The 27,959-nt window shown below is 35.9% G+C and overlaps 1 protein-coding gene across 3 annotated transcripts in view; it reads right to left on the reverse strand.

Annotated features, from left to right (window-relative positions):
• Nucleotides 1-751: 751 nt before the first annotated feature.
• LOC131050824 (uncharacterized) overlaps nucleotides 752-27,959 on the reverse strand; it is a 130,155-nt gene continuing 102,947 nt past the window's right edge. Inside the window, exons 11-13 of one of the 3 annotated variants that reach the window (XM_057985111.2) lie at nucleotides 1,695-1,767; nucleotides 1,490-1,593; nucleotides 752-1,253 (exon numbers count right to left, since the gene is read on the reverse strand). In XM_057985111.2, the coding sequence (XP_057841094.2) occupies nucleotides 1,152-1,253; nucleotides 1,490-1,593; nucleotides 1,695-1,767 (279 nt within the window). In that variant the 3' untranslated portion in view covers nucleotides 752-1,151. Of the gene's footprint in view, nucleotides 1,254-1,489; nucleotides 1,597-1,694; nucleotides 1,768-27,959 lie in introns of all 3 variants that reach the window. The other 2 variants (XM_059214024.1, XM_057985112.2) reach the window with 2 other exon arrangements.

Raw genomic sequence — 27,959 nt, forward strand, 5'->3', positions numbered from 1 at the left:
TGACAAAGTTGGACTATTTTGGCCATAGTTTCAAAAATTGCCACTTGGCAAAACTTGGCACCCTATCTTCCTGGATTTGAACTAACTGTACTTGAAATTGTGTATTTCTTTGCATTCCTACTGCAGCTTTGTTAATATAAAAAATGGCAAAGAAAGATGATTTTACTGGCTGTTTCTGTTGCTTGGGAACAGTTATTACTCTGATTAAACTGATTTCTTATTGGCTTTGAAACTACTGTTTTAACGAAGTTCGACTGTTTTGGCCATAGTTTCAAAAAATGCCACTCGGCAAAACTCAGCAGCCTGTCTTTGTGGTTTTGAGCTTAATTGTACTTGAAATCATGTATTGCTTTGCTTTACTATTGCAGCTTTGTCGATATAAAAGATGGCAAAGAAAAAATATCTATTTGAATATAGTAGATAATGTTCAGTGGTTTAACTCAAACAAAGAAGATAAGAAAAGGGGGATATCTGAACTCAAGCGATGATAAAGCCTTGCCATGTTGGAAGTTATATCCAAAACCTTTCTTCAGTCCACGATACCATTGTTTTTGTAACCCATACTGTTTAAGGCATCAGTTTTCTTAGCCATTGGTTCACAGATGATTTGGTGTTTTCTATGCCACACAAACTTGGAATGGAAAGACAAAAGTTCAAAATCAGCTGAGAAGCCATGGAATGAAATGAAATGTTACAGCAAATTTTGCAGCATACAAATTCCTAGTTGTATGAGTTGCCTCTACTCATGCTATTCAAAAATGAACACTTGATTTTTTCTCATAGTTCAAAGCATTTCCTACATCCAACTTGTTGCCTCAACTCTCTCATTAAGGAGGCACCAAACAGACAATTAAACTTCTTTCTAGGTGAGAATTGCATCCCATTAGCATCTTAAGTCACAATTATATTCTATGAAAGACAATTGGACTCATTTGGAGCCACATATATACATATTCGGAAAACCAAACAAAGTTAAAACCTCAAGGTCACTGTCATATACAAGACATTAAATATTTGCTCTTATTTGTTTGACTTAAAGAACTTTGTCGGTTCCCATTGAATCATGTGTGACCTTATCTATTTCTGGAAGAAACCAACAGCAAAATTGGCTTAGCTTGGTAGCAGGATGAAAGAAATGTTATGAAGCATGTTCACACATTTGACCTCAAGAACACTTTCCGTTCCCGTCGATAGCGTATAATCTCCTTTGTTGCTGCAAGGAATGTGTGCAGCAAAACTGGTACGAAGAAAGGCTGCAACAAAAAAAAAGCATCTGAGAACATAATGATTTGCATGCTAAAGTATATCCACAGAATCACAGAAGAATATAAAGTGGGTGAGAAGGGTAAGTGTGGGCATGAAGAGGAGTGCAGTGGCCTCTTTTATATTAAATGTAAAAGAAATATACATCAAACAGAAATAAAAATATGGATGAAATCTGCATAAAAAAGAAACGCCCAGAATGGTGTCAGTCAAGTTATTTAATTACAGTGTAGATAGCAAAGTGATGCTCAATAGGGAAATACAGAAGCGACATGATGGATGGCTGGAAAAAAGCTTCCTCTGCCAAATTCCTTGCTTTACGAGCAAATTCTGCTAAAGGCAATTAGATTTGGTAAGAACCAATCACTCACTTAGAGACAGATCAAGTATTCTTGAAATAAAATAAGAATTATATTGCATGCTTAACATACCTGCTGCAGCTAAATACATGCCAGCAAAAGAGTTGTTTCGAGCCAAACTTGCAGCTTCAAGTGATTGATATATCTGCAACAAAGTCATGTTTCAGTCAATATCAGACACATCATACATTTCCTTGTCTTTATTACCACTGAGATAATCTTGTACTCGGGAACAACTAGGAATTTCAATAGTTGGCAGGTAAACCTAAAATGATTCATGAAAAAAAGCGAAAGAAAATGATACTCTCCTTTCAAATGCAAATTACCCACACCATGATTTGGACACTGGAAATAAAAGGACATAAACTTTGTTCTAAATGGCAAACCTCTATCATAATGTTAGTACATTAGCTTTGCATCTATGGGCTAGAGTCTAATGGGCATCTTCCAGTGAAAAAATTGATGAGGATAGAACCATTTCTTGGAAGCTTCATGACATTCAGATCCATCTTGATCCTTTTAAGTCTGATCCATGCATGCAATAGTCTTCTATTTTATTCTTTATAGAGTTGGAAGAGCAGGAGTTTAATTAGAAATCATAAATCATTAAGGTACAGAAGATCAGATAAGGAACAACAAAAGTCAGGAATTGCTCTAGCAATAGAAGTAGTGAAATTTATTATGCCCTTAGTCTAGATGCTATGAGAAGAAGACACCAATTATAGAAATTACCCTTTACAGAAGAGTACACAAAAGCTCATCTTAACATTCCATTTACATGGTATCAATACAGCAAAAAATTATCACAGTAAGGCGTAAATGGAACTCAACTATCCAGCATTAAAACTAACAAAAACTTAGGAAACATTAAAACAACAAAAGAAAAAAATTAAAAATCATTTTGCTAACTTGTGTTGAATGAAGTATGTGGAGATATAGATAAACATACTACATTTAAAAACAATCTGCAAAAGAAAATTGCTGAGTTTTAAAAAAAATTATTTTACTTTTACCAAAGAGATGTATCAATCAAACAATGGGAAAACCCTAAATTAGTAGGGCACTCGCTCATGTACCAGCCTGATATTTTAGGGGCATTCATATATTTCTACCTAAACCTTTATTAAGGGTATATTTACAAATAAAAGCTCCTTAGGGCTTGAAATTATATTTTTCAAAATGGCTTTATTTGAAGTAAAAATTTATTAAATAATTTAAATACCCTACACCTAACCCTAAACTAAATTTTCCATTGTACCTGTCCTATAATTTTTCTGCCTCTTGAGTGTAAAACAGGAGCCAAAAAAAGTAGGTATACATATTAAAAATTCTATATCACTTCTTCAAAAACTCAACGAAGACTTGGGAAACAGCACAGCAGTGAGGCAGGTCACAATTATTTCTGAATTTTTCATGTAACACTACTCACAGATCAAAAATCCATAGCTCAAGAAAACTCTGCAGGCACAAATTTGACTTGAACTCAGCAATTCAGCCAAATTTCCAAACATTAAAAAAACTTGGAATTAGCTCATAATCACTAAAAATATCCATTCAAATCACCTGAAATTGCAAGGAATACTGTCAATGCATGGAGTGAGCTAGAAAAGTGGGTGTGAAAATGAACTGATATTTTGCCTTAGTTGCTGCAGATTGACGTTCTGTGCTGATTGGCAAGTCTTCAGGTTAGACTTGTGAGTAGTCAGCGAGAAAGTATTTTACCAAAAGCTCACCATTTTTTGACCACAAATCACCCCCACTTTTGGACAAATGACAGGAGAAGCTTTTACTTGCAAGAACAGGCAAAATTTCAAGTTTTTAATCTATGATGCTACTAATCAAAAAGTAATAGCTGTTTACAATAAAGCCTTGTGCCTAAATAATGGATATATGCACATTAACCTTGTTGCAATTTTATAGACACCATGTTTGTAAGGCATTGAATTAAACTTGAATTGATGTCCGATACAATGAGTTATGTGACTGCTTTTGTCTGTTCTCAGTCAGCAAATCTTTTCTTCAATAACAATCCTGTGAAAATTCTCCTAGAACCTTTCTAGTTTGATTCTTGTTCTTTCTAAAAATCTTCTATATTTTTTTCTATTGCGATAATCATAAAGGTATCATATGCTGGACTAGAAAACAAACATTAGATTTACATCATCCCACCATCAGAAATAAATGAAAGGCCTCGTTCTATGGAAATCTCAAAAGGTAGCATCTCTGTGTTTGCAGAAACCACTAATTATGCAATAACAATGTGTAACTAGATTCCCTTTATATATGTTCAATTAGCGTCAATCCAAAAGGGAGCTATCCTTGAAAGAGGTGGTCTTACATCTTATCTTCTAAAAGAAATCTATCACATCCCAACCATCTCCATAGTTCTTTGCTACTATCTCTGGCAACCAAGGCGGCCTCTAAAACAGGCCCTCACCAAAAGAAATGGGCAATAAATAGCTATATTGAGCCTCCAGCCATGTCCAAAAGGTACTGCAAAGGAACATTTAAAGAACTTATGCCTTGTTGATTCTTCCTCTGTCACCAGGTTTACCAGAAACACAAGACAAATTCAGTAAATATCGTTTGGGCTCAGGTACAACGTCAGGACGAGCCTGAGTTTTCCCAGGGTCCAGCCCAAGCATTCTGTATAGAAAATGTCCACCGCTATACGACAAGAAAAACTTTATGAAAAGGCAACTAAAAAATTCTATAAAATCTTAGCAAATCCTGATCAACAACTTAATTAATTAGAACATGTATTATAAATTCTGGTAAATTTGGACCCAATCCAGCATATTATTTTAGGCAAAGTCGTACTTTTTTTAAATTTCAAATATTGTTTTTAGGTAATTTATATTCTGTATAAATAATTCTATTGAATATAATATTCAATATATGTGTGAATTTCCATTGATTTTTCTTAATATATATCCTAATATATTATAGTATATAAAAAATCATGCTCAATCAGTAGCAACTTATAACTTTTCCCTGTCTTAATTCTTAGTGTACATAGATTTTACTAGGTGAAAAATGAGCATCCCATTCTAACTTGGCATTCATTAAAGTGTAATGGACTCTCTTAAAACGTTGTAACCAATTGACTCTCATTATAGTTTATTCCTAAATAAAAGTTCAACTACATTATAATCTAAGATAGTAAAATATTTGTTCAAATTCAGGATATATACCACTGAATATGTTTAAACGTTGTTGGTTTGTATCAAACCATGATCATCCATCGACAATGGCCCTTCCAAAAACCTTGTTTCTTGATCTTGGAGAAATACAACAAAATTACTTGCTAGTGAAATCTATCTGATACAACTACAACAATTATATAAAAGATCTATTCCCTTGTGGATTGAGGGATAAGTTAAGTCATGAAACTAAACTATTGAATGGCTTCCGACATGGGTTTTCTTCTTTTATTTGGTGAGATTTTTGGAATACATATCAAGACTTTGGCTTTTTTCTAGGTCGTTCTTACCTTTGGTAATCCTAGATAAATACATTGATTAAAACAAATACAGAGATACCCGGGGACGCGTCCCCGCCCTGAAAACCCCCGTCCCCGTCCCGGGGACGTTTCAGGGACTTGGGGACGGCTGGGGGACATTTCCCCCCGTCCCCAAATTGCCCTGTATTTTGAGGGGACGTCCCCGAAACGGGGGGACGCCTGCCCTAGCTCAGGGGGACGTCCATACGTCCCGGGGACGGCTGGGGACGGCGGGGACGTCCCCAATCCGTCCCGGGGACGGCCAAACATCCCCCATATCTAAGGCCCTTAAAAAATATTAAAAAAAATTAAAAAGTTGTATTTTCAATTTTTTATTTAAATTTTCTAATATAGGCCCCTTATTAATTCAAATTGTTATTAAAAATAAAAAAAATTAAAAGATAACATTAATTAAATTTTAAATTTAATTCATAATTTTGACAATGAAACTATATGGCAGCAGTGTAGCCTTTGGGCATTTTGACACAAAGATTAGAAAATCGCCAAACTTGGCGAGTCAATAGAAAAATAACACCCAACGCCTTTATTAAAGAATAAGTTTTTTTGGCCTCGCGGGGCGCTGCCCCTCGACCCCACTCTGTATCGCGACAGGGAGCGTGCAAGGGGTGCTGCCCCTTGACCCCACCTTGGGGGCGCTGCCCCCAAACCCCCGTTGAAAAATATGGGGGGAAATTGCATCGATAGAAGTAGGGAAAATTTAACCTCCGAGTCTATTGATATGCATATTGACAATGTGAATGAATTGAAATTCTGATTTATGAATGCATAATTGCATATTGTCTATTGAGTATTAACAATGTTGTATGTTCAAAATTTACATTCTAAAATGTTTTCAACTTTTCATAGTATCATACACATGCTATATCCATGTTTTATTGTTTTCATATGAATATTATGTATGTATGCATGCTTTATCCATGTTTTCATATGAACATTTAGAATTTTGGAATTTTTCCTATATATTTTAAATTTTTCCTATATTTTATATAGCCGTCCCCTTTGCCGTCCCCCGCCGTCCCCAAATTTAGCAAAAAAATTTGTCGTCCCGAAAACGCATCCCGCCATCCCCTGTCGTCCCCGTCCCGGAAACTCGGGGTAACTTTGAACAAATATGCTAAAGATGCAAAGTGTACCTAATATGTTGTGGGTTTTCATAGTTTAACTAACTTTTTTCTCTTCCTCCATGGTTTGTGTCACATTTGAGTGGCTTCAAATCCATTTGGCTTGAATGTTGTCATATACCAAGGTAATCGGGAGACATGTTTCCGACCCCCCTGAGACGCATCTTGGAGACAAGGATGCATCCCTAGTACTAGAGACATGGCCGGATACATCCTAGTCTATAGGAGACGGCCAGCCAAAAACTCTCAACATCCTCCGTGGTCTCCCATACGCATCGTACGTCTCCCACGGCCTCTCGACCTCAAATGCATTAAAAATGGTCAAAAAAGTTACCTACACACTAAACACCCACTGCAAGGAAGCCATTCAAACCAGCGCAAAGCCATACATGCACCATTCAAGAGCCAAGGAAGCCATTTAGGAGGAGAGTAGATTCCTCTAGTTCTACGCATAGGCTTCATTTGTTAAATAAATGAGAACTTAAATGTGTTTTATAAGTTTTTGACACTTGTGAACCATGAATATATTGTAAAAAGTTGTTTTTGCAATTTAAATAAATTGACTTTTCACAGCTCTAACATTGGCAGCTCTAAACCATATGAACATTTAACAAATCAATCATGACCTTATAAGCCACATCCTTACCTAAAATATTAAAACGTTGCATTAGAGATCTCAGATTATCCAAATTACAAACATCAAATCCTTCCCATTTATACTTTTCTTTTAATTGGACTCATTTGAAAGCATCTTATGACATTTTGCTAAGCATTGTCATAGTCAAGAACTCAAATTTTGTATTTTGATTTTGTCATTTGCTATCATTTGTCAAACAGTTCTAATTTTTTTTATTTTTTCGTGCAAAATGTTAGGTGGGAGAAAACAAGGCTTGTACCCATTGTGAAAGTATTATGATCATGTTTCAAGGGCAAAAAGGTACAGGTGGAACAGCAACAATCACATGTAAGCTTTGTCAAATGGCATGGCAAGGTACTTACACGAGGGTGAGGGTTCATTTCCTTCACATACCTGGAAAAGAGGTTGATCCTTGTCCAAATGAGGTACAACAATATGATGTTGTTAGGGATCAAGAAAGGGTTGACGGGAAAATTTCTAATCTGAGCTCTCATGCTTCAACAAGAAGGGAAACTGATGCAACTCAAAATCAAAATAGAGAGTCAGAGGCAGATGTATCTTCTAGAGATGTACTAGAACAACAATGTCACAAGAGACCACAAACTGGCAGCTCAAACCCCATTGGAAGACTATTTGATGTGCAAGATCAAAAAGTAGTTGATGAAGCGATTGCATGCTTCTTTTATGCAAATGGAATACTGTTTAATGCTACTTGCTCACCTTTCTATGGTGAGATGGTCCAACCGATCAGTAATGGATCAGTTGGGCATGAAGTTATTATAAACCACTTGGGTCTAAAAAGCTTCGTACTACTCTAATTGATAAAGAAAAAATAATGAAAAGAGTGTGGGCTACAGCAAGATGCAGTATTGTTATGGATGGATACACAGATACTAGAAATCGTCCACTACTTAATATCATGGTAACATGCAGCAAAAAACCTTATTTTTTGAAGGCAATAGACTTTCAGGGCAAAAAAATATCCAATGTTTCTTCATAACCAGCTATGTGACGGTATTGGAAGGTGGATGCATCACATGTAGTCCAAGTTGTTACTAATGCTGCCCTTGTTTGCAAAGAAGCAGGTATATTGGTGCAAAAAAAGTACAAGCATATATTTTGGACACAATGTTGTGTGCATTCGTTAACTAATGCATTCAAAGATATTGGCAAGTTCAAGTGGATTGCGTATCTTAGAGAAAAGGGCAGAAAACTACAAAAGTTCATATGTAACCCATCACCACACACAAGCCATTTACCCAAAATTTGCCAAGGTGGAACTTCTGAAATCTGTTGATACACAATTGCAATCATTTGCAATAAGATTGCTCTCACAAGTAGCTAGCTTTTCATCTTGTGAGAGAAATTGAAGTATGTTATGGTTTTATTCATTCACTAAAGAGGAACCAATTAGAGTCAAAGAAAGCAACGAAACTGATGTACATCCATAGCGCACTTCGTCTTCTCTCATGCATAGATCCTAGGTACATGGAGGGTCCTTCAGCAAAGTGGGATCAAATCTCAACTGATGAAGAAGTTGCAGCCATAGTGGATGAAGAGGTTGAAGCAGATGGCCTTGATGAATTACCCACACTTCTACTACCATCAAAGGAACCTAAGTTTGAGAGTGATGAGCATCTAGAGAGCATTATAGCTGAAGACCTTGATATGGATGATCAAAACGTAGAAGAGTAGACAATAGATTTCTGAACTTTCAATTTTGTTTTTTGTTTGCATATCAACATCAAGTTATCAAGATTTTTGAATTCCAATACGTAATGATAAATCTAATGATATGAAATATGAGTGTAAATTTTGAACTCTTTGATAGTTTGTCTCTTTGACACAATAACATTTGACATTTGTAACATTGTTCTTGTTTTGAAAGTTCTAACTTCTACGTCATGATATTTTCTAGAAATTATTAAAAAAAAAAAAAATTAAATGGCATCTCCGAGTAACGCATCTCCTATTTTAAAAACTAGTCGTACTGGTACCAATACTAGCACCCGTCTCCAAGTAACCTTGTCATATACCCTTTTCCACTTTAGCGACATGGAGAAGACTTTTAGCCTATTCCCCTTTCCCATGGGCTAAAGGATAAAGCAAAGGAAACAATTAATAATATTATTTCAAGCTGGGCCCAATAATTTCAAATTTCAAGCTGGGCCCAATAATTTCAAATTTAAGCGGCAACTTAATAATAATATCATTGTAATTGAAATAAAATGATTTTTTGATTACTTAATAATTAAAAGTATTTTTAAATACTTTTGGAGGGAAATTTTAATTCAAGGGCCCAAATTGGACAGCTTTATAAAGTGGCACTTGGAGTCATTTTCAATCATCTTGTCTTCACTCTGCAAAATTCAACTTTTCAGGAATTTAAGCATTTTTTTCATTTGCCAACCAAGGACAATAAACCTTAGCTGTTTGAAGATCTTGTAAAACAAAAACCTCTTGGATTTCTTCGAATGAATTTGAAGACGAAAAACCTCATCTCCAACATCAGCAATTCTTTCCAGAAATTGCATGTGAGCTGATTTGTTAATTTTCATGTGCACTTTCAGATTTGAGCAATTGGATTTGCAAGCAAATTTGGTGTTCGCTATTCGGAAGATTTCATCACTGATTTTTCAGAGATATTTGTTGCTGTTCATCATTATTTCATTGCTAGATCATGAGCACCACACTTGGGAGGAACTGCCATCGTCATTTATTGATGATTCTGAGGTTTTATGTACATTAATTACTGATTTCAGAATTATTACTGATCGCTCATCATTTAGTGCATGTACCACCTATTTTGGGAGATCCGTACCACAATTTTGAACTTGGGGAGTGTTGTACAGCCTAATAGTGGAGCTGCTAACCTTGGAAAGTTGTTGCAGCTGTTTGGAGTTTCCAGCCATATTCAGACCTGCTACAGTCATGCCTGGAATTTTATGAGCATTTTTCAGTCATACAATCAGTTAGTAATTCTAATCGACATAATCAGACATTATTTTTGGGGTGCGCCAACACTGGAAGGAGCAAATCCTTTATTATTTATTGTTGAAACATTCATTCCAGTGACCAAAACAACCTACAAACCCCTGCTGCAGCCATACAAATCAGAAATTCATAAAATATTTGCCTAGATCTGCTAGCTATACAGCTGTACAGTCTCTTGTGAGTAAAACAACTTATTTGAATACTCTATAATTGTGTTTTCAATGCATTACATCAGCAATTGTAATTTTCCAGCTGTTGAAAATTGAATAAAATCAACTTCTGAGAGTTTCCAATTTGCAGTTTGATGTGGAATAATGCTGTCATATGAATTCAATTCAGATCAGAATTTTATTTGACAACCTAGGGTTCATATATGTCATAACCAGCAATTGCATTTGATTTATTTTGAACCAACTATTCAGATCCAGTGTTCATGTTGCATTTAAAGTTGTATATCAGCATTGTAAGGGTTTGAACTTCATTGATTGAAGTTGCATATTTAATTTACGAGGGTTCTATAATATTGTATCAGTGCTGATAAGCTAGGATTTGGCATCTACATCTGATATTTGATGTAATGTCCCCTAACTGATTAACATAATTAATCTATTTCAATATACTTATGACTTAAACTAAATTTATTAGGAGACAAATCTGTTTTAACATGAATCAAATCTGTGCTATCCATAGTTCAATTAATTTATTATTGACAAGTGAATTGTTCATCAACCATATTAGATAATTAAGTTTGTCTTCCATAACTCTTAATGCAAGTGCCAACCTTTGTTACTGTAATACCCTAAAAATGGTCATCTAAACTATGAACCCCTAATCTCGACAACATCACCAAGGTCCTAACGAAAGGCAATTAAATAAAACTTGAGCACACAATTAATTCTTTAATCATCAAATGTCACATGGCAAAATCAATCACTCAATATTAATTAAATATTTATTTAATTAATTAAATCATTCCAAGTAAATCATTTTAAACAATTGTCTTATTTATTTTAATTGAATATCCTAGCATATTTAATTAAATAAATCAATTTGCCATCAAATCTTCAAAAATGGAAATAAATCAAAAAAAGGAATTAATTGACCAAGAAAGAATTAAAAATTTGAGAAAAGAAATCAATTGGAGATAATCTTGAAAAACAAATTAAAAATTGATAAATAATCTCAGAGAAAGCAATTAAAACAATTAAATATTAAAATTGAATGAAATAGAGAATAAATCAGTTTTTTCTGATTTTATCTTATTTTTAGTTCAATTTCCATTAAAACTGAGAAAAGCATCCAATCACATCAATTCACCTGGATTGTGCTTCCTCTTGGAAAATCTTGACCGCTCATCATCATTTGATCTTAGCCGTTGGTTTCTTTCTGAATTTTCTATAAATTCAGGCTCATCTCTCATTCAAAATCCTGGAGGCTGAAGAATATATTGTTATTATACTGTTTTTGCTCTAGGTTCATTGAGAATATTGCATACATATTTAGATCATTTATCTCATTTATTGTTTAAATCTTGTTAGATTAATATTGCACCCATCTAGCATTCATCATGCTCATATAGATTAAAATCCTTCGTCTTGATGTTGTCTAGTCACTGGATTGCTTATACAAATCTGAGAGCAATCTTATACTCGCATCTTTTAGAAGGCAATGGGTTGATTTGTTATGGTTTTCATATTCATGTTTATATCTGTCTAACCATGCATGTAATGACTTAATTGAAGTGTTGTGCATACAGATACAGGTCCACTTTTCACACACACATTTATGGCGCCCACCGTGGGGCAGATAACTACTTTTTTGGCCTCAAAAGCATTTTTGTTTATCCGCAGGTTTCGTCCGTACAGCCTCTGCGAAATATCGTACGAGCAGTTTCACTGCATCGTACGACATTATATTGACGCCTGCAGTTTCTCATACGAAACAAGATCATATCCTTTACATTCTCGTACGAATCATAATATGCACTCGTACGACATACTGATTCTTTTATACTCTGTCATTCTATGATGATTTCTAACTCGTACGACACACTACTTATGCTATCTTTTGTCGTTCTGTATTAATTTCTAACTCGTACGATAAAAGTGTTCTGTCGTTCTGTTTTATGAAGATTGTCGTACGATTCTGTTTTCTGATAGATTAAAAACAGATTACCTTTCAGGATTTTTTTGCTTAAATTTTGATTATGCTAACGCTGACTCTGAATTGTCTTCTGTCTGCCTGAGATTTTTACAGCCTAACCAATTTCTTGCACGACGCTTGTCAAGAAATCTATCAACCAAACATACGCCTGTCAAAGAATAAAAAAACAACATGACTACTGATGCGTTGTTTTTGCAGGTTGCCTAAAGAGAAAATCGACCAAATATTGTGTATTCTTTAAATTCATTTTTAGGCACTTAAATTGCTATCTGGTTAATGAACAAATCTGTCTTTCATGTTTTCAGAAAAATCTAAGAGGTAGGAGAGTATGCTCTTGTCTTTTATAGAAAATCAGAAATCTAGACCCTTGAGGCTTTTTCTAAAATTGAGATTTGTGTACCTTTAGCGGGCCTGTCACAGTGGGAAAAAGTAATCACCCTGTGAGAACAACCCAAGTGAGTACAGCTGGACCTGAGCATTCCAACTCACTATAATAAATAGGTCTCTGATGATTAAAGTCTCAGAGGATGGGATTATTTGAGTTTTCTCTTTGAGATCTCTCATATCAGGCATTTTGTAGGGCCTCACGGTCTTAATCACGTTTACATGACTACAACTTGTTTCGGTACCTTGTCGGGCTATAGGCCTCAATCATGCTTGCGTGACTTCAAGGGGTAATTTCAAACGGAATTCCTAATTAAAAACTGTAAATTAGAAGCTACCCAGTTCACCTCCGAAAGGTTGATAATCTTTGTGCAAGAGAGATAGTAACTCTCCCAAGACACTTGCCATAGTGTTTGGAGTCGGCTAATACGGCGTTGAGAATCCATTGCGCGAGACTCAGCAGCCGTATTCTGATTAGCTATTGGGTGTGTACCTAAGTCAGCAAGCAAAGGTTTTCTTCTCTAAGCCAACTTCCATAGGGTTTGCATGTTGTGATTGGAGTTACTATTCATACTGCGTGTTTTCTGTGTTTTCATCCCTGAAACTGAAAATGAAATACTGAAACTAGAGAAAACAAATGAAACAATATCAAATAACTCAGTGATAAACTCTGCCCGTGTCAAAACTAGTCTATCCTGGTCAAAAATCAGTCCATCTCATAATTGGTTATACTCAGTCGTCATACCCAACCATTGAAAAACTCGGAATTTTGTCTCTGTCCTTTTGACAGTCATACGAGCCTGTTTATTTGTCGTCCTGCACCATATCCTGTGTCGTACGAGTCTACTAAATTGTCGTCCTAAGCTCAATCCTCTGTCGTACGAAACCCACAGTTTGTCACTTAAAGCTAAATCCTGTGTCGTACGAGACAGAACTGAACAGAATAATTTGTCGTTCGGGATCTACCCATTTGTCGTACGGTACTAGGCAGCAACTCGTACGAAACAGAACTGTTGTCGTCCTAAACCTGTTATACTGTCGTACGGTCTCAGAAATTCTGTTGTACGGGTCTCTAATTTTGCCAGTCCAAAATAGTCAAACCTGTCCAAAACAGTCTACAGCGAGCCTAAAACTGGTTATCATCCTCCTGAGCATAAACAACCTTGATAGTGTACCTCTGTTGTTGTGTTGCACGATTTTGTCGATCATCTTTAAGCTAGTTCAAAAAAATATCTTATCAAACCTAAGTTAACTTAGATAACGTCTTACACATGATAGATCATTCCTGAAACCAAACCAGATCTTAGTTACTTCACTCAATCACTACGTTAAACGAACTACTAGCAACAATTTGATCTTGACATCTGCAACACATCTAGCTCTTGGTCCTGTCGGTTGTAAATGCTTGTTCAAACCAAAAGCTCTTATAATTTTTTTGACAAAAGTAAGAATCTCATGGATACCTTACCTCCAATTCCCATGGCTACCTTTGCTCAAATATTTCAAGATATCAAGAAAGAAATATATGACATGGAAATCCAACAAAATAAATCAATAACTCCATTTGAAAAACAAATGCATGATATCAAGAGTGAGAAACTTCAAGGAATGCTAAAACAATTATATGATTTGACAAGCAAATACCAACAAATAATTGACAATCAAAGACCAAATCTCAAACAAGCTCACAAGACACCTTCACCAAGACATAAAGACATTTCCTCCAAATATCACCTAGATAGACAGTTTACATCTTTGGGGCAATCTATTGAGTCAGCTTTGGTGGAGCTTCTTAAGAACAATCTTATCATATTACCTAAAAAGACCACATGGGGATGGGAATTTATGAGTAAGTATTGTGCATATTATAGACAAAATGAACATAAGACTTCGCATTGCATAGAATTAAAACATAAGATTCAAGATCTCATTGATAATGGTGTCATTGAAATTGAAGATCCTAATGACTCACCTAAAGAAAAAGAAGGAACTATTTCTAAGCGTGATCAAAATCGTGAACCTATGTCTAGCAAGGCTCCATATGTAGCCTCCATCCCTTCCATGATGCCTCCATCTCCTAAAACTTCTCAAAAACAATCCATACCATCTCCTTCAAACAATGAAGCTTCTCGTGTTGACCTTCAAGGGCTATCTCCTATGGAAATCCAAGTTAATGTCAATATTGATACAAGTTTCTCACATGATTTAAAAATCCCAGATCCTATGTCATCATGCACTCCAATTCCAATCATACCCACTCCAGAAGGCCCTTTCCAAAATGCTTCCCCATCATGTCAAAATATGGAGACCTTCCAAGAATCCCCTACGCCCATGAAAAATCCTATCCCTTCCTTAGAAGTGACTCCATGTCAAGAGGATAATCTGAAAAATGAAGAAACAAGTCCTATCATAAATCAAGATCAAGGCACCAAAACTCCTCAATCCCATCTAATGAATAAAATGATCCTATTTCACTAGAATCCCATTATGATCCCATTATACCTTTCCATTTATTCCAAGATGACCCCCTTCCATCTCAAGATCAAAGCATCCTTCCAAATCCCATTCCTAATCCACTTCCTAAGCAAGATCATGATGCCTCTTCCATCTTTTCAAATGGTCCTATTCATAATGAAGAGTCAAACACCCTTCCTACTCTATCCAATGGTCCTCTTCCATGTCAAGATCAAAGTATCCCTTCGTCTCCTTGTCATAATCCTCCATTTTCACCTCAAGGATCCATCATGATGTAATGTCCCCATTTGGGATTTGCCTTAATTTATTCCTGAGACAACAATTCTAGCTTAACATGAGAGTTGTAATATATTAGTAAGTACAATTTTATCAAACTGAATACATTTCATTATAACATTTAACTTAAAATTCTAAGACTAGTTCGGAAGATAGAACTTATCTTCACAATCAATGCTATCAATTTTTCCTCTTCAAGTTGCTTTACAAATCTGGTATGGATCTGCAGAATACTTTCTTCTTAAATTTTCTATGATGGAGCTCTTTATTTCACCTTCAAATACACACACACTCTCTTTCAGATCTACAATGAAATTCTTTATTTATTCCTTCACAAGTCTATAATAACATTCATACAAAGCTTCTTTATCGGTGTACGTAATCTGTCAGATTCTTCCTCTCCCCTTTTTTCCCCAATCATTCTATTTCTGATTTCCATATATATGTTTAATTTTAAGAGTCATGCCTTATTGGAATGACATGTATTGCAGTTATGTTTTCGTTTAACAAAATACATCACTCCAAATTGCAACTCTTGGAGGATAATTGCACCTTATAATCCCTGATTTCTATTAACAAATAACATTGTTTATGTTTAAGGATGAAATCATACTTCTCAACAAATCGCACCTTCTCACTAATGCCAATCGTATCTTCTCATAAATCACAACCCCGCCTGAATGTTTATTAAAATAAACATAAGATACTAGCTCGTTTAGTTGTCTTTCATGGATCGCTACAACTACTCATATATTAATTACGTCTTTTTTCTTTCTTTGACCAATCGGTCAGCACATTACATACGTTGAACAAAATATTACCGCTACCCATCATGAAGTCAATTCCATCTCTTAAATCATCATCTTTAAAAAAGTCTCCACCTTTGCATATAGTCTACCATCATATGGTTTGTTATTTGTTTGCATACTTTGATTACTTACCAACTTTGATTAATGTAATCGCAGCCACAAAATTTATTCAAGGAATTCCCAGCCCACGAGCAACATGACTTGGATCGCTGCGTATACATGAATTGCTATGCACTATGTCTTTTTCCTTAATCACGTCACACCTAAGTCTCCCATAACAGATCGCTGCTTATGATTGTTTAACTATTAACAAACCTTTGAGGTTGTTGCACCATAGCTTTTCTCCACTCGCTGCTTATCTGAATTGTACTTCTTTGGAGAGCAGATATCGGTTCTATTAATGGCATTGTATTAATTGCTCTTCTTAAGTGTGGTTTAAGGAGAGCATAAATAATTTATATTGTATATCGGTTCTATTAATGGCATTGTATTAATACGATATTATTCCAAATAATACTTATAATGTATTTTGACAATTCATGTTTATATTTTATATTTATTAAATAACACGTTATATGGTAAGTGTAATATATTCAATATATCTATTTTATGTTTTAATAGTATTTTATGGTAAAACTTCTTTAATAGTTAATATAATATTAATAATTGAAATATGAACGTTACATTAAAATAAAACAATAATAATAAATAATAATCATAACAAATAATAAACATTAATAATCATATATTAGAGGAAAATCGTGAAGTCTCATAAATGAGACGATTTTCCAATATCATTAAATGTTAATTAATAAATGTTTTAATTATCGTATTTATTTAATCCAATGTCCAAAGAGGGGTTATGACACATGCCTACAAATCCCTCTCGTGATCCTATCATTCCTTACATTCCACCTCCATCTCATAATGGACTCATGCCTTCCTTCCAAAGCAAAGTGTATCCTACAAGTCAAAATATTTATAAAGGCAAAGGGGTAGATCTCAACAAGCAAGAACCCTTCCATATTAAAGAAAAAGTTAAAGGTCATGGCCTCAGGGACATTTCTCAAGATGTTGGTATCTCTCATAAATCCTACATTTCTCCGATTAAATCCAAATACACGCTTTCCCCATCATCGCTTCCATCCATTCTAGGTCCCTATATCCCTCCATCCCTTATGAAGGATCAACAAAGGCACACGTCTTCAAGTACCTTCCATCCATCCAAAATACATCCATATCATTCATATCCATCCACACATTCTTTTCTCCCTCCAAGCAATTTGGATGCCAAGCATAAAAGTCATAAATCAAGCAATCCACATGTATTCAAGGATCAACATGTCCCATCTAATCAACATGTCAAAAAAAAGAAAAATATGATCCAAAAAGAAAAAGAAAAATACAAAATGCCACAAAGGCCCATAAAGAAAGAAGAAAAGTCAAAAGTTATATGGGTTCCTAAGACACTTGTACAAGCAATGCACTCTAAGGAACTACAAAAGCATGAAAAATCAAAAACCATGTGGATCCCTAAGCGGCTGCTTGAAGTACAACAGTCTAAAGAAAAATCAAAATTGGCATTCAAAATTGTTGTTCCTCCACCCAAACCTTCCGAGTCTATTCCTCCATCACCTCCTTCATCCATTTTGGGTTCTTATGCCCCAAAATTTGTAACCTTTCCTCCATCCAAAGCTCGAAATCTGAGATTCACTTCTCTTCCATATGTCCACCATCCCTCAAGATGTGTGCCAATGTTGATCTTTCCAAAATTTCAATCTAGCCATACACAATTCTTCCAACATCCCATTCATTATCAAACACCTCTTTTTCACCCTTCCATCCCTCTTATTGGCCTAGTTTCATTTCATTATCCTGCAACATCTTTGAGCATACCTTCATAGCCATGGTCTATTGCAACTCATATTCTAAGGGTACCATCCAAAGAAGCGAGACGTCGAGGTCCTTCTTCCAGCCCCTGTCATGCCTCCATTATCTTCCAGAAAAAAAAAATGATGAAAAAGTGAAAAAAAAAAGTAAAGAGAAATAAATTCGTCCTTGTGTGAAAACCACTTCTTGTGGCGCCTTGGGCAAGTACCATGATGAAAACCTGACAAACAGGCGTCATGCGTAATCCATTATCCTTTTGCACTTTACATTGGGGGCAAGTTCCATCCATGTACATCCATCCATTATCCATCTTCCTCCATTATCCTTCATCCTCCATTATCCCTCATCCGCTCTATCTATGTTCATATCCCTTTTCCACCGTTGATCTTGACAAGGTTAAGGATCTTTACAGGTTTTGTATGTACTATCTATCAAACCCTTTAGCTCCTCTCCATTGCTCACTTACATCCTTCATTACTACCTTTGATCTTGCTTATCCTATCTGCCTCCTATCCAAATCTATCCCTTGATCTTGATCAACAGATATGGACAAAATGCAAAAACATGCTTTCCACAAACCTCTTGACATGGCCACTTCTTTGGACCATATGGCTTTGTTACACTATATCCTTGCTTTGCATCGCTAAAATCCTTTCTTTACATCGCTAAAATCCTTGGTTTACATTGCTATATCTGGACCTTGTGCTTGGATTAACATTGTGAGATAGTCCTTGAAAGCGTCCACCATCATTCGCTTATCCATTCATGTGCTCAAAATCCCTTTTGCCTTGCTAGACACTAGGGACAAACATGAAGAAATTCTAAAAAATCATAAAATATTCTAAAGAAATTCTAAAAATCATAAAAAAATCCTGAAGAAATCCTAAAAATCAGAAAAAGTCCTGAAAAAATCCTAAAAAACAGAAAAAGTCCTGAAGAAATTTTTTAAAAAAAAATAGAAGAAAAAAAAAAGGAAAAAAGAGAAAATGCCCTGGTGAAAACCTGGTAAATAGGCACCTTGGTAAAATATATATATATATATATGCATCTCTGCCAAGCAGGTGAAAACCTGGCAAACAGGCGCCTCTTGTACTCAAGCACTCCATCTATCAACGCAACGTTGGCATTCCCGCTTTCATGCATCTTTGCTTTCGCTTGCACATATTTCAATCACTTTTGTGACATCCTGATTCATTGGAACCATTATGGCTTGAAACCGATCAATGTCCTAGTCTTAAGGTAATCGACTGATCAATTTACATGTCCTAAGAAGTATCAACCAAGTCAACCTTACATAAGTGAAACCTGGTCGTCCACTCCGAGTCAGTTACCTGTCTCCTGACTACTGAAGAGTTTTATCACTGAGTTAACAAGCAAAACAACATAAAGGAAAACAATCACTAAACAGTTTGAACTATGAATGGAAATTTTATTTGTGTGTTGTCTTTTATATTGGTTTTCGATTATTATCCCTCTAAGTAACTCGAGGAAGTCTATCTTGACTAAGAGGAGCAAGGATTGGGGGCATAATATCTTCTTTGTTTTCTGCTTGAAAGAATGATCCCAATGATCTGGAAACATCTAAATTAGCTAGGTGTCTGTGATAAGAGCCTTCACATCAAGGTGAAATCGCCTCACATACCTCGACTCCGCTTATTTGAATGCTACAAGGAGGTTCCCATCATTTCTTTGTATGTTTTGAGGGAATTTCTTTATTATGCAATCCGGGTCCATGCGTAATCTGTCCAAGGATATAAACGAAAAAAGGGTCATTGCGGACAAGATAATTAATATTCCATATGCAAAGAAAAGAACTCTAATCTGCCTGCTATAATTGGAAAACGCTCAATGATGAATATTAAGCTTTTCAAAGTCCAATGACTAGGTTTAGGATTGCATCTCATCTTGCATTTCATTCTGCATTTTGTGAATTTAGAGTGATTTCGGCATAATAACAATGATCTCTTTATCTTCTAAATGAGTGCTAGAAGCTTCATCATTTCTCAGCTAAGTGGTCTCTTTTTCATCATCGTTTCTCCGATCGAGTACTTGTGTTTTGAGATGTTAGTTGCATACATGAACATCTTATATAGATTCATACATTCATTTGCATTCATTTGCATTCATATTATTGCATCAAGAAAAAAGAAAATTTGCATTACTCATTACTCATTCACATTCATCTATTTGCATATGAAAAGAAACAAAAATAGACATCCATAATCATTTGCATTCATTCATCTATACTGAAAAGAAATGCATACATATTGAATAAAGCATATAGAACAACATCTCATAATCCATCAACACAAGTACGATGAAATCAAATCACAAGCTTGTAAATCGGTTGTCCTGAGTCCATTTTCGGGATCGAAATCGAAATCTGACGTCAATTCTCTCATCAAAATTTCACAAAATTTGGACCACTTAGCGCTTTTCATCAAAAGTTCATTCTCTCTTCAACTTTGCGCTCAATTTCTCATCAATCGACGTTGAATCTCAATTTAATTTCTACAATCAACTTTGCGCTCAATTTCTTATCAACGCAAAAATTCCAAAAAATTCCTCTGAATCAATTTGTGCTCAAATCATTATCATCGCTCAAAAATTGTCTATCATCATGTACCCTCGCTATCTTTCGATTTCACTCCCGAGGGGGCATACTTGTGACCTTATGACCTCACATCTTCAAATGTCGAGAAAATTTTCAAATTGTCATCAAAAGTTGAGAAAAAATCTTTTCAACTAAAGAAAATCAAATAAGACCTCATCGCTAGGGGCATCTCAACTTCATCGCTTTATATCAAGTTGAGATTTCTCGATCATCTGAACCAAATCAATCTCTAGGGGCATATCAGTTTCATCGCTTCATATCAAGCTGATATTTGTCTTTGTCTAAATCAATCTCTTAACGTTAATCAGTTTCATCGCTTCATATCAAGCTGATATTTGTCTTTGTTTGAATCAATCTCTCAATGTCTTTGTCTTTGTCTTTTCATCAAGCTGATTATTCGTTTAAATTCAATCAAGGGTTTAAAGAGTTTCTTTGATCACACTAAATCTAAGCAGGTGTTTAGTATTCATTTCTTGATCAAGCTGAACAGTTTATCTTCATCGTATCTTGATCAATCAAGTTCAAGATCGATTTTTATCATCACTCACTGTGTCTAGATCAATCAAGTTCTAGATCAGTAAGATCCGCTTCTTGATCAATCAAGTTCAAGTTCGGTATCTTTTGTTTTCTATCGTTCCTAAATTCAATCAAGTTCGGGATCGGTATTGCTTTAATCAGACTTCATTCAGCTTTGTTGCTTCGAAACAAGCTAAACACCTCGTTTTTCATCTAGTTCGTGATCAATCAAGTTCAGAACTGGCATCTCCTAGACATCAACTATTCTTTGAACCAACGTGCTGCTCACACTTTAATTCAAAGAGGGGCAAATGTAATACCCTAAAAATGGTCATCTAAACTATGAACCCCTAATCTCGACAACATCACCAAGGTCCTAACCGAAGGCAATTAAATAAAACTTGAGCACAATTAATTCTTTATTCATCAAATGTCACATGGCAAAATCAATCACTCAATATTAATTAAATATTTATTCAATTAATTAAATATTTATTTAATTAATTAAAACATTCCAAGTAAATCATTTTAAACAATTATCTTATTTATTTTAATTGAATATCCTAGCATATTTAATTAAATAAATCAATTTGCCATCAAATCTTCAAAAATGGAAATAAATCAAAAAAAGGAATTAATTGACCAAGAAAGAATTAAAAATTTGAGAAAAGAAATCAATTGGAGATAATCTTGAAAAACAAATTAAAAATTGATAAATAATCTCAGAGAAAGCAATTATAACAATTAAATATTAAAATTGAATGAAATAGAGAATAAATCAGTGTTTTCTGATTTTATCTTATTTTTAGTTCAATTTCCTTTAAAACTGAGAAAAGCATCCAATCACATCAATTCACCTGGATTGTGCTTCCTCTTGGAAAATCTTGACCGCTCATCATCATTTGATCTTAGCCATTGGTTGCTCTAGGTTCATTGAGAATATTGCATACATATTTAGATCATCTATCTCATTTATTGCTTAAATCTTGTTGGATTAATATTGCATCCATCTAGCATTCATCATGCTCATATAGATTAAAATCCTTCGTCTTGATGTTGTCTAGTCACTGGATTGCTTATACAAATCTGAGAGCAATCTTATACTTGCATCTTTTAGAAGGCAATGGGTTGATTTGTTATGGTTTTCATATTCATGTTTATATCTGTCTAACCATGCATGTAATGACTTAATTGAAGTGTTGTGCATACGGATACAGGTCCACTTTTCACACACACAGTTACTACTTCAGCTTTAAGGAAGGAGGATGTGTATGTTACCAAAGCGCTTAGAGACCAACTACAATAGGTTCCCTCAAAGTTTACACGTCCAAGCCCTTAACTCTCTTGGGTCTATACCCTCAAGGCTTACGGGTCACTGATCCCCACCCTATCTTGGGACTTTACCTATTGCTTGGATTTAGACTGCCCCTCTTTGGAACATTTCAATCCCATCTTCTTAAATACTGACAGTAATAACATGATTTAGACTATAACTATACTAACTTTTTATGTATTATGATTATATATAAAATTAAGTACGACTGTCATACATATTACAGTCTATATTAATATTATTAATATTATTAATGTTATTACTAAATTCTGCATAGGAACATTATCAGACTTCATATATTAAGCATACATATTAAGCACGTCCCATGCATACCACCAAGAACAAGGATGTTACTGCCTGTAACTTATTAACGGTTCTGATCTGATCGATCTTGCTGAGTATTAATATCTTATATCTTATTAGTCTCCATCCCTTCAATGCCTTTTACTTTTCCCATCCTAACCTATTTTATAGTTCTCACATCAATAGAAAAGCTGTGTCTCTTCTACTCACACAACCCCCTAAAAGTTAACGTCCCTTGATAAATACAATTTTTATTTGTGAATCGCCACCACAGGATACTTTTCATAACCGATGTTAATATGTGATTAACACAACAATTGTTGTCCCTTCCTGTAATTTTCTTTGTGAAATATACACATCATAGAAATTGGTTTTCATAATTAATACTATCTTGTTTTGCCTGTGGTAATAAGACCGCTGCTCTTCTAATACATGTATTGATAATTAATTGTTGCAAAGGCAGACAGATCTGACATGCGTCGGTCTGCCACTAACTATGTGTTTGCTATTGTCTTAATCGATAGGATGCAGCCAATAGGAATTACCTTCGGGTATGATAAGTCTTCATTGTTATTTGTTATGCCATTTAGGTTCTGCCTACGAGACCTTCATGAGTACTTGTGTGACATCAGTATTATGGTCACCGATTCTATGTTCTCAACTCTTCATAACTTGATCATGGGAATGGGTGGATATCAATTCCTCGTCTTCATCTTATTCCCTATGTTTTACTTGGAGGCTTGATACGAAGATCATCAAGTCTTATGGGATAAGACAATTTTCCACAATGTCTCTATGCTACGATTGTTTTTAATATACAGCTAACTATTAGTACAATGTGCAACGTGCAATTAATCTGATTATTGAGTTAAGGATGGGGACATGACATTTGATGATTGTTTCACCTTGTCCATGTTTGAATAACCACCTATTTCTCAAGGTTGTCTGATTAGGAACATTAAAAATATGTCAGTTCCACTTCCTTATCCTCATGTGAAGATATGGCTTCAATTTCACCAATCTCAAGATAGTTGAGAGCCTCAAACGGGTTTGAAGTGCCAACATGTTTAGCTAGCTGCGTTGTTCACTTGCCTTTTCCTGTATACTCTCTTTGGAACTTGTCGTCTTACTAAGCCTCTATGGTAGTAGGTAGATTTTTTTGGGACAGATACTGGATTCCCTTGGGGTTCCCCTTGTGCCATGCTATTTTACTTTTTCATGTGTTTTCTTACCATTGTTTTGCTCATGATCTGTTTTTTTCTTCCATTCTTGGTCTTGCATTGGTGGTCCAGACACAATATAGATGGCTACATTGATGGAAAATGTGGGATCTGAGGGGAATATTTTCATGGTCTATCAATTCTCCCGAATCAATTCTTCCATTTCCTGCAGTATTCTATGTGGTAGTGGCCTCTCCAAATCAATGCTGCCATAAATCTGGCAGAGTTGAGAAATCTCAATTGTTTTTTGAAATCAAATGTTCTGATGATTTCTCTCCAATAGTAGTGACAATTTTCTTAGAGTACTATTGTCAATATTTTCCAAGAACAGAAATTCTTAACTAACTAGGCCCATTCTTGGGAGGTCTTTGGCTGCTTTGAATGCAACGGACCATGGTTTCATAAGATGACCTGATTTTTCAATAACCCAAACCATGATGCACTGTAGAAATTCTCAACTTTCTCTTGTTTTGAAGAAAAGATGACCATGAAAATACCTTTTGAGCATCTTGAAGATGTCATGAACTCACAGGCTTCCAATTCTCTTCTACTTATAGCCTAAATGTTTAGCTGCATGGAAAGACCCCATTAATCAGCATATCAAGGCCTTCTTCTTGAGCCGCCATGGCCAATTTTCCATTTCATCTATTACAATTTTGATCTGAAATGGCATTTCCATCCTTAAGTATCAACCAATCATTTTTGGATAGGAATTTTGGTCAGATTACAGTTGTATGGGCATGGAGGTTCGTAAGCTAAAATAGGTCTTCTTTGCAATTTCCCATTTAAAAGCAAAGATCAGATTTGTTTTCATTTGAATCTGCATATCTGGAATTAGAGCTTGATTGGAGAAGGGATTGGCTTTTAAAAGCCATGGACTCCCCTAAGGAGTCTGTTTTTCAATCCTACCAGCATTTGCTTGGTTGTTGTATCATATTGATGGTTTGGGTGGTAGATGAGTCCCTTGTGAAGCTAGAGAAAGCATGGACATAAAGGTGGTAGGTGGGAGCTTCAAGTTTAGATGTCCTATTAGAATGAGTATCAATTGTTGGTTTTTGTAGCTAGGTCGGATCCCTTCTGGGGGCCAACCTACTACACAAATATCAAGTGGCCTGTCGGCCTTGATATTTGTATATCTCAGCGATTATTTCCTATATTGAGCAAGCCCTATTTGGGCGTAGCATTCATGTAATTGTAATAGGGCATGACCTATTTGATGCAACTTGCTTGAGGCAAGACCTAAGTTATAACTTGTGAATATCTATTTTGTATTATTGTAACTTGGTGCCAAATTATATGTGGTTGACTTTTGTGTATGATCCCATATAAAAGAAAGGTGACTTGTAGTCACAAGGGTATTCAAGTTGTAAGGAAAATTCATCTCTGATTCTATGAGTTCCTTCAGCAGCGAATTAGACCTTCCAGTCAGCGAATTGTTTCCAGGTTGGGCGAATATCTTGCTAGGTCAGCTGAAGTCATTCTAGGCTGCCTAGCCTGCTATAGGCTACCGAATTTGCTACAGGACATTGAATCCTTGAGTTAGCTGTGCGACATCTTCCAAGTGCAAGCTCAATCCATCAGCAAATCATATTCTGATCGTCATTATCGGACAGAGATCAGAATCAAGGTTCAGATAAGTAGGGTTTCGGTGCTTATGTTTTGTGCCCTAGCTGGGCAAGGTTGTAATCTATCTCTACCTTATTCTAATCAGATCTGAGATTCTTTGTTGTTGGGCTTTTCCTCCAAGAGGGAGGTTTTCCCAGGGTATGGTTGTGTTTTGTGTCCTTCTTACTGTGCATTTTTGTTTTCTGCTCATTAATTGTTAATCTGATCATTAAAAATCAACATGGTATCAGAGCCAAGTTCGTACTAACTGTGATCAGATTATCGGGAAGTCTTCATCCTCAGTCTATCATTCCATTCTTCAGTCAGCATGGCTTCATACATTAGAGCTGAAGATAGATTGGATGGTGCATCCAATTTCACTGCATGGAAATTCAGAATCATGATGGCATTGGATGATCTTTCTGAGTTCATCAGCAAAGAGTCTTTCAAGCCCTCAGCTGAAGGAGAAAAGGAAGCTTGGAGAAAGAAAGACTTTCAAGCTCAAAGGATAATAGTGGATTCCATCAAGGATCATATCGTGCCTCTCATCGCCAAGCTAAAGACAGCAAAAGAAATGATCAGCACCTTGGAGAAGATGTATGAGATCAACAACACCAGTTGCATCCTATCGTTGATGCAGCAGCTTCACCACATAAAGATGGCAAAAGGAGAATGTGTAGCTGCATACTTCAAGATGATTTCTGATCTGAAGGATCAGCTCTCTTCCGTTGGGAAAGTTGTTGAAGATAGCGACCTATCCATGATGGCTCTCAATGGTCTTCCATCATCTTGAGACGCATTCATTCAAGGAATCAGCGCAAGGATTGAACTTCCACAGTTTGATCGCTTGAGAACAAATTGTTTACAAGAAGAGTCGTGGCTAATTGCTATGCATATGGAGAAAGTTAAAGGAAGAAAGTGAGATAGAGACAGAGGTTCTGATTCTGCTCCTAAAGCAAAAAGGAAGGAGGACTTATCTCACATCCAGTGCTTTACGTGTAATAAGTTTGGTCATTTTGCTCGAGATTGCAAAATCGGGACTTCTCTTGCTTCCTCTGCAGAAGTTGTCACAGGAACTCCTCAGAAGGAACAGAAGTCAAATGAAGACTTCCTTTTCTAAAAGGAAGAAAATGTCAAAAGCAGCTTCAGAGGAAGCTCATCAGCTTCGAAGGGAGCTTGTTGTATTTAGCTTCAAGGGGAGCTTGTTGTATTCAGCTTCAAAGGGAGCTTGTTTGTTATTTCAGCTTCAGAGTAAGCCATATCCTTGGTTAAGGCAATCTTCCAGGAGAAGATTGAGGTGAAAGCCCTCGGTTAAGGCAATCTTCAGAGAGAAGATTGAGGTGAAAGCCCTCGGTTAAGGCAATCTTCCGGGAGAAGGTTGAGGTGAGAGCCCTCGTTCCACCCTCTGCGAGTAGGCATGGTGGACCCACCCTCTGCGAGTAGGTATGGTGGGTATCATGGTGTACTTGTTCACCCTCTGCGAGTAGGCCCACCCTCTGCAAGTAGGTATGGTGGGTATCATGGAAGAAATTCCATGATGAGTTTGTTCACCCTCTGGGAGTAGCTATGGTGAACGTCATGTTGTGATGACAATAAGCACTTATGTTTTCATCCATAGGAGTAGCCATGGTGGTAGTCACTATGTGACTTGGTTATTCAAAAGGAATCCTCCCTAGCTAAGAGGGAGTGTTGGTTTTTGTAGCTAGGTCAGATCCCTTCTGGGGGCCGACCTACTACACAAATATCAAGTGGACTATCGGCCTTGATATTTGTATATCTTAGCGATTATTTCCTATATTGAGCAGGTCCTATTTGGGTGTAGCATTCATGTCATTGTAATAGGGCATGATCTAATTAATGCAACTTGCTTAAGGCAAGACCTAAGTTATAACTTAAGAATATCTATTTTGTATTATTGTAACTTGGTGCCAAATTATATGTGGCCGACTTTTGTGTATGATCCCGTATAAAAGAAAGGTGACTTGTAGTGACAAGGGTATTCAAGTTGTAAGGAAAAATGTAATGTCCCTAATAGTTAGAGATCACTATCCTGCAAAACAGATTGTTAGACTACCACAGGCATATAAATATATAACTAATCTAAATTGCAATCTAACTTTAAAATACTTAATTAACATAATCATAATTTTAATCTAATAAAAAGGATACGAATCCCATACAAAAGTATGTCCTCAGGCGACCGTGAAGCTTGCCTTCTTGGAACCCATCTTGGTTCCAAGCCCTCTAGGAAGTCGAAGGTGAATTCGACTCTTGTCTCGAATGTAATTCCTTACATCCAAGCCCTCCAGGAAATCGAAGGTTAATTCGATTCCTATCTTGGGTGTAACCTCTTACACCCAAGCCATCCAAGGAAGACCATGTGTTCATTCCTTGCCTTGGATGATGCATCCCATCACCCAAGTCCTCAAAGTGGACCAGCAAGATCCATCTCCTCTTGGTTGAACTTAATCAAC

This window comes from Cryptomeria japonica, chromosome 11 (genome assembly GCF_030272615.1).
Source record: "Cryptomeria japonica chromosome 11, Sugi_1.0, whole genome shotgun sequence".
NCBI classification, from domain to species: Eukaryota; Viridiplantae; Streptophyta; class Pinopsida; order Cupressales; family Cupressaceae; genus Cryptomeria; species Cryptomeria japonica.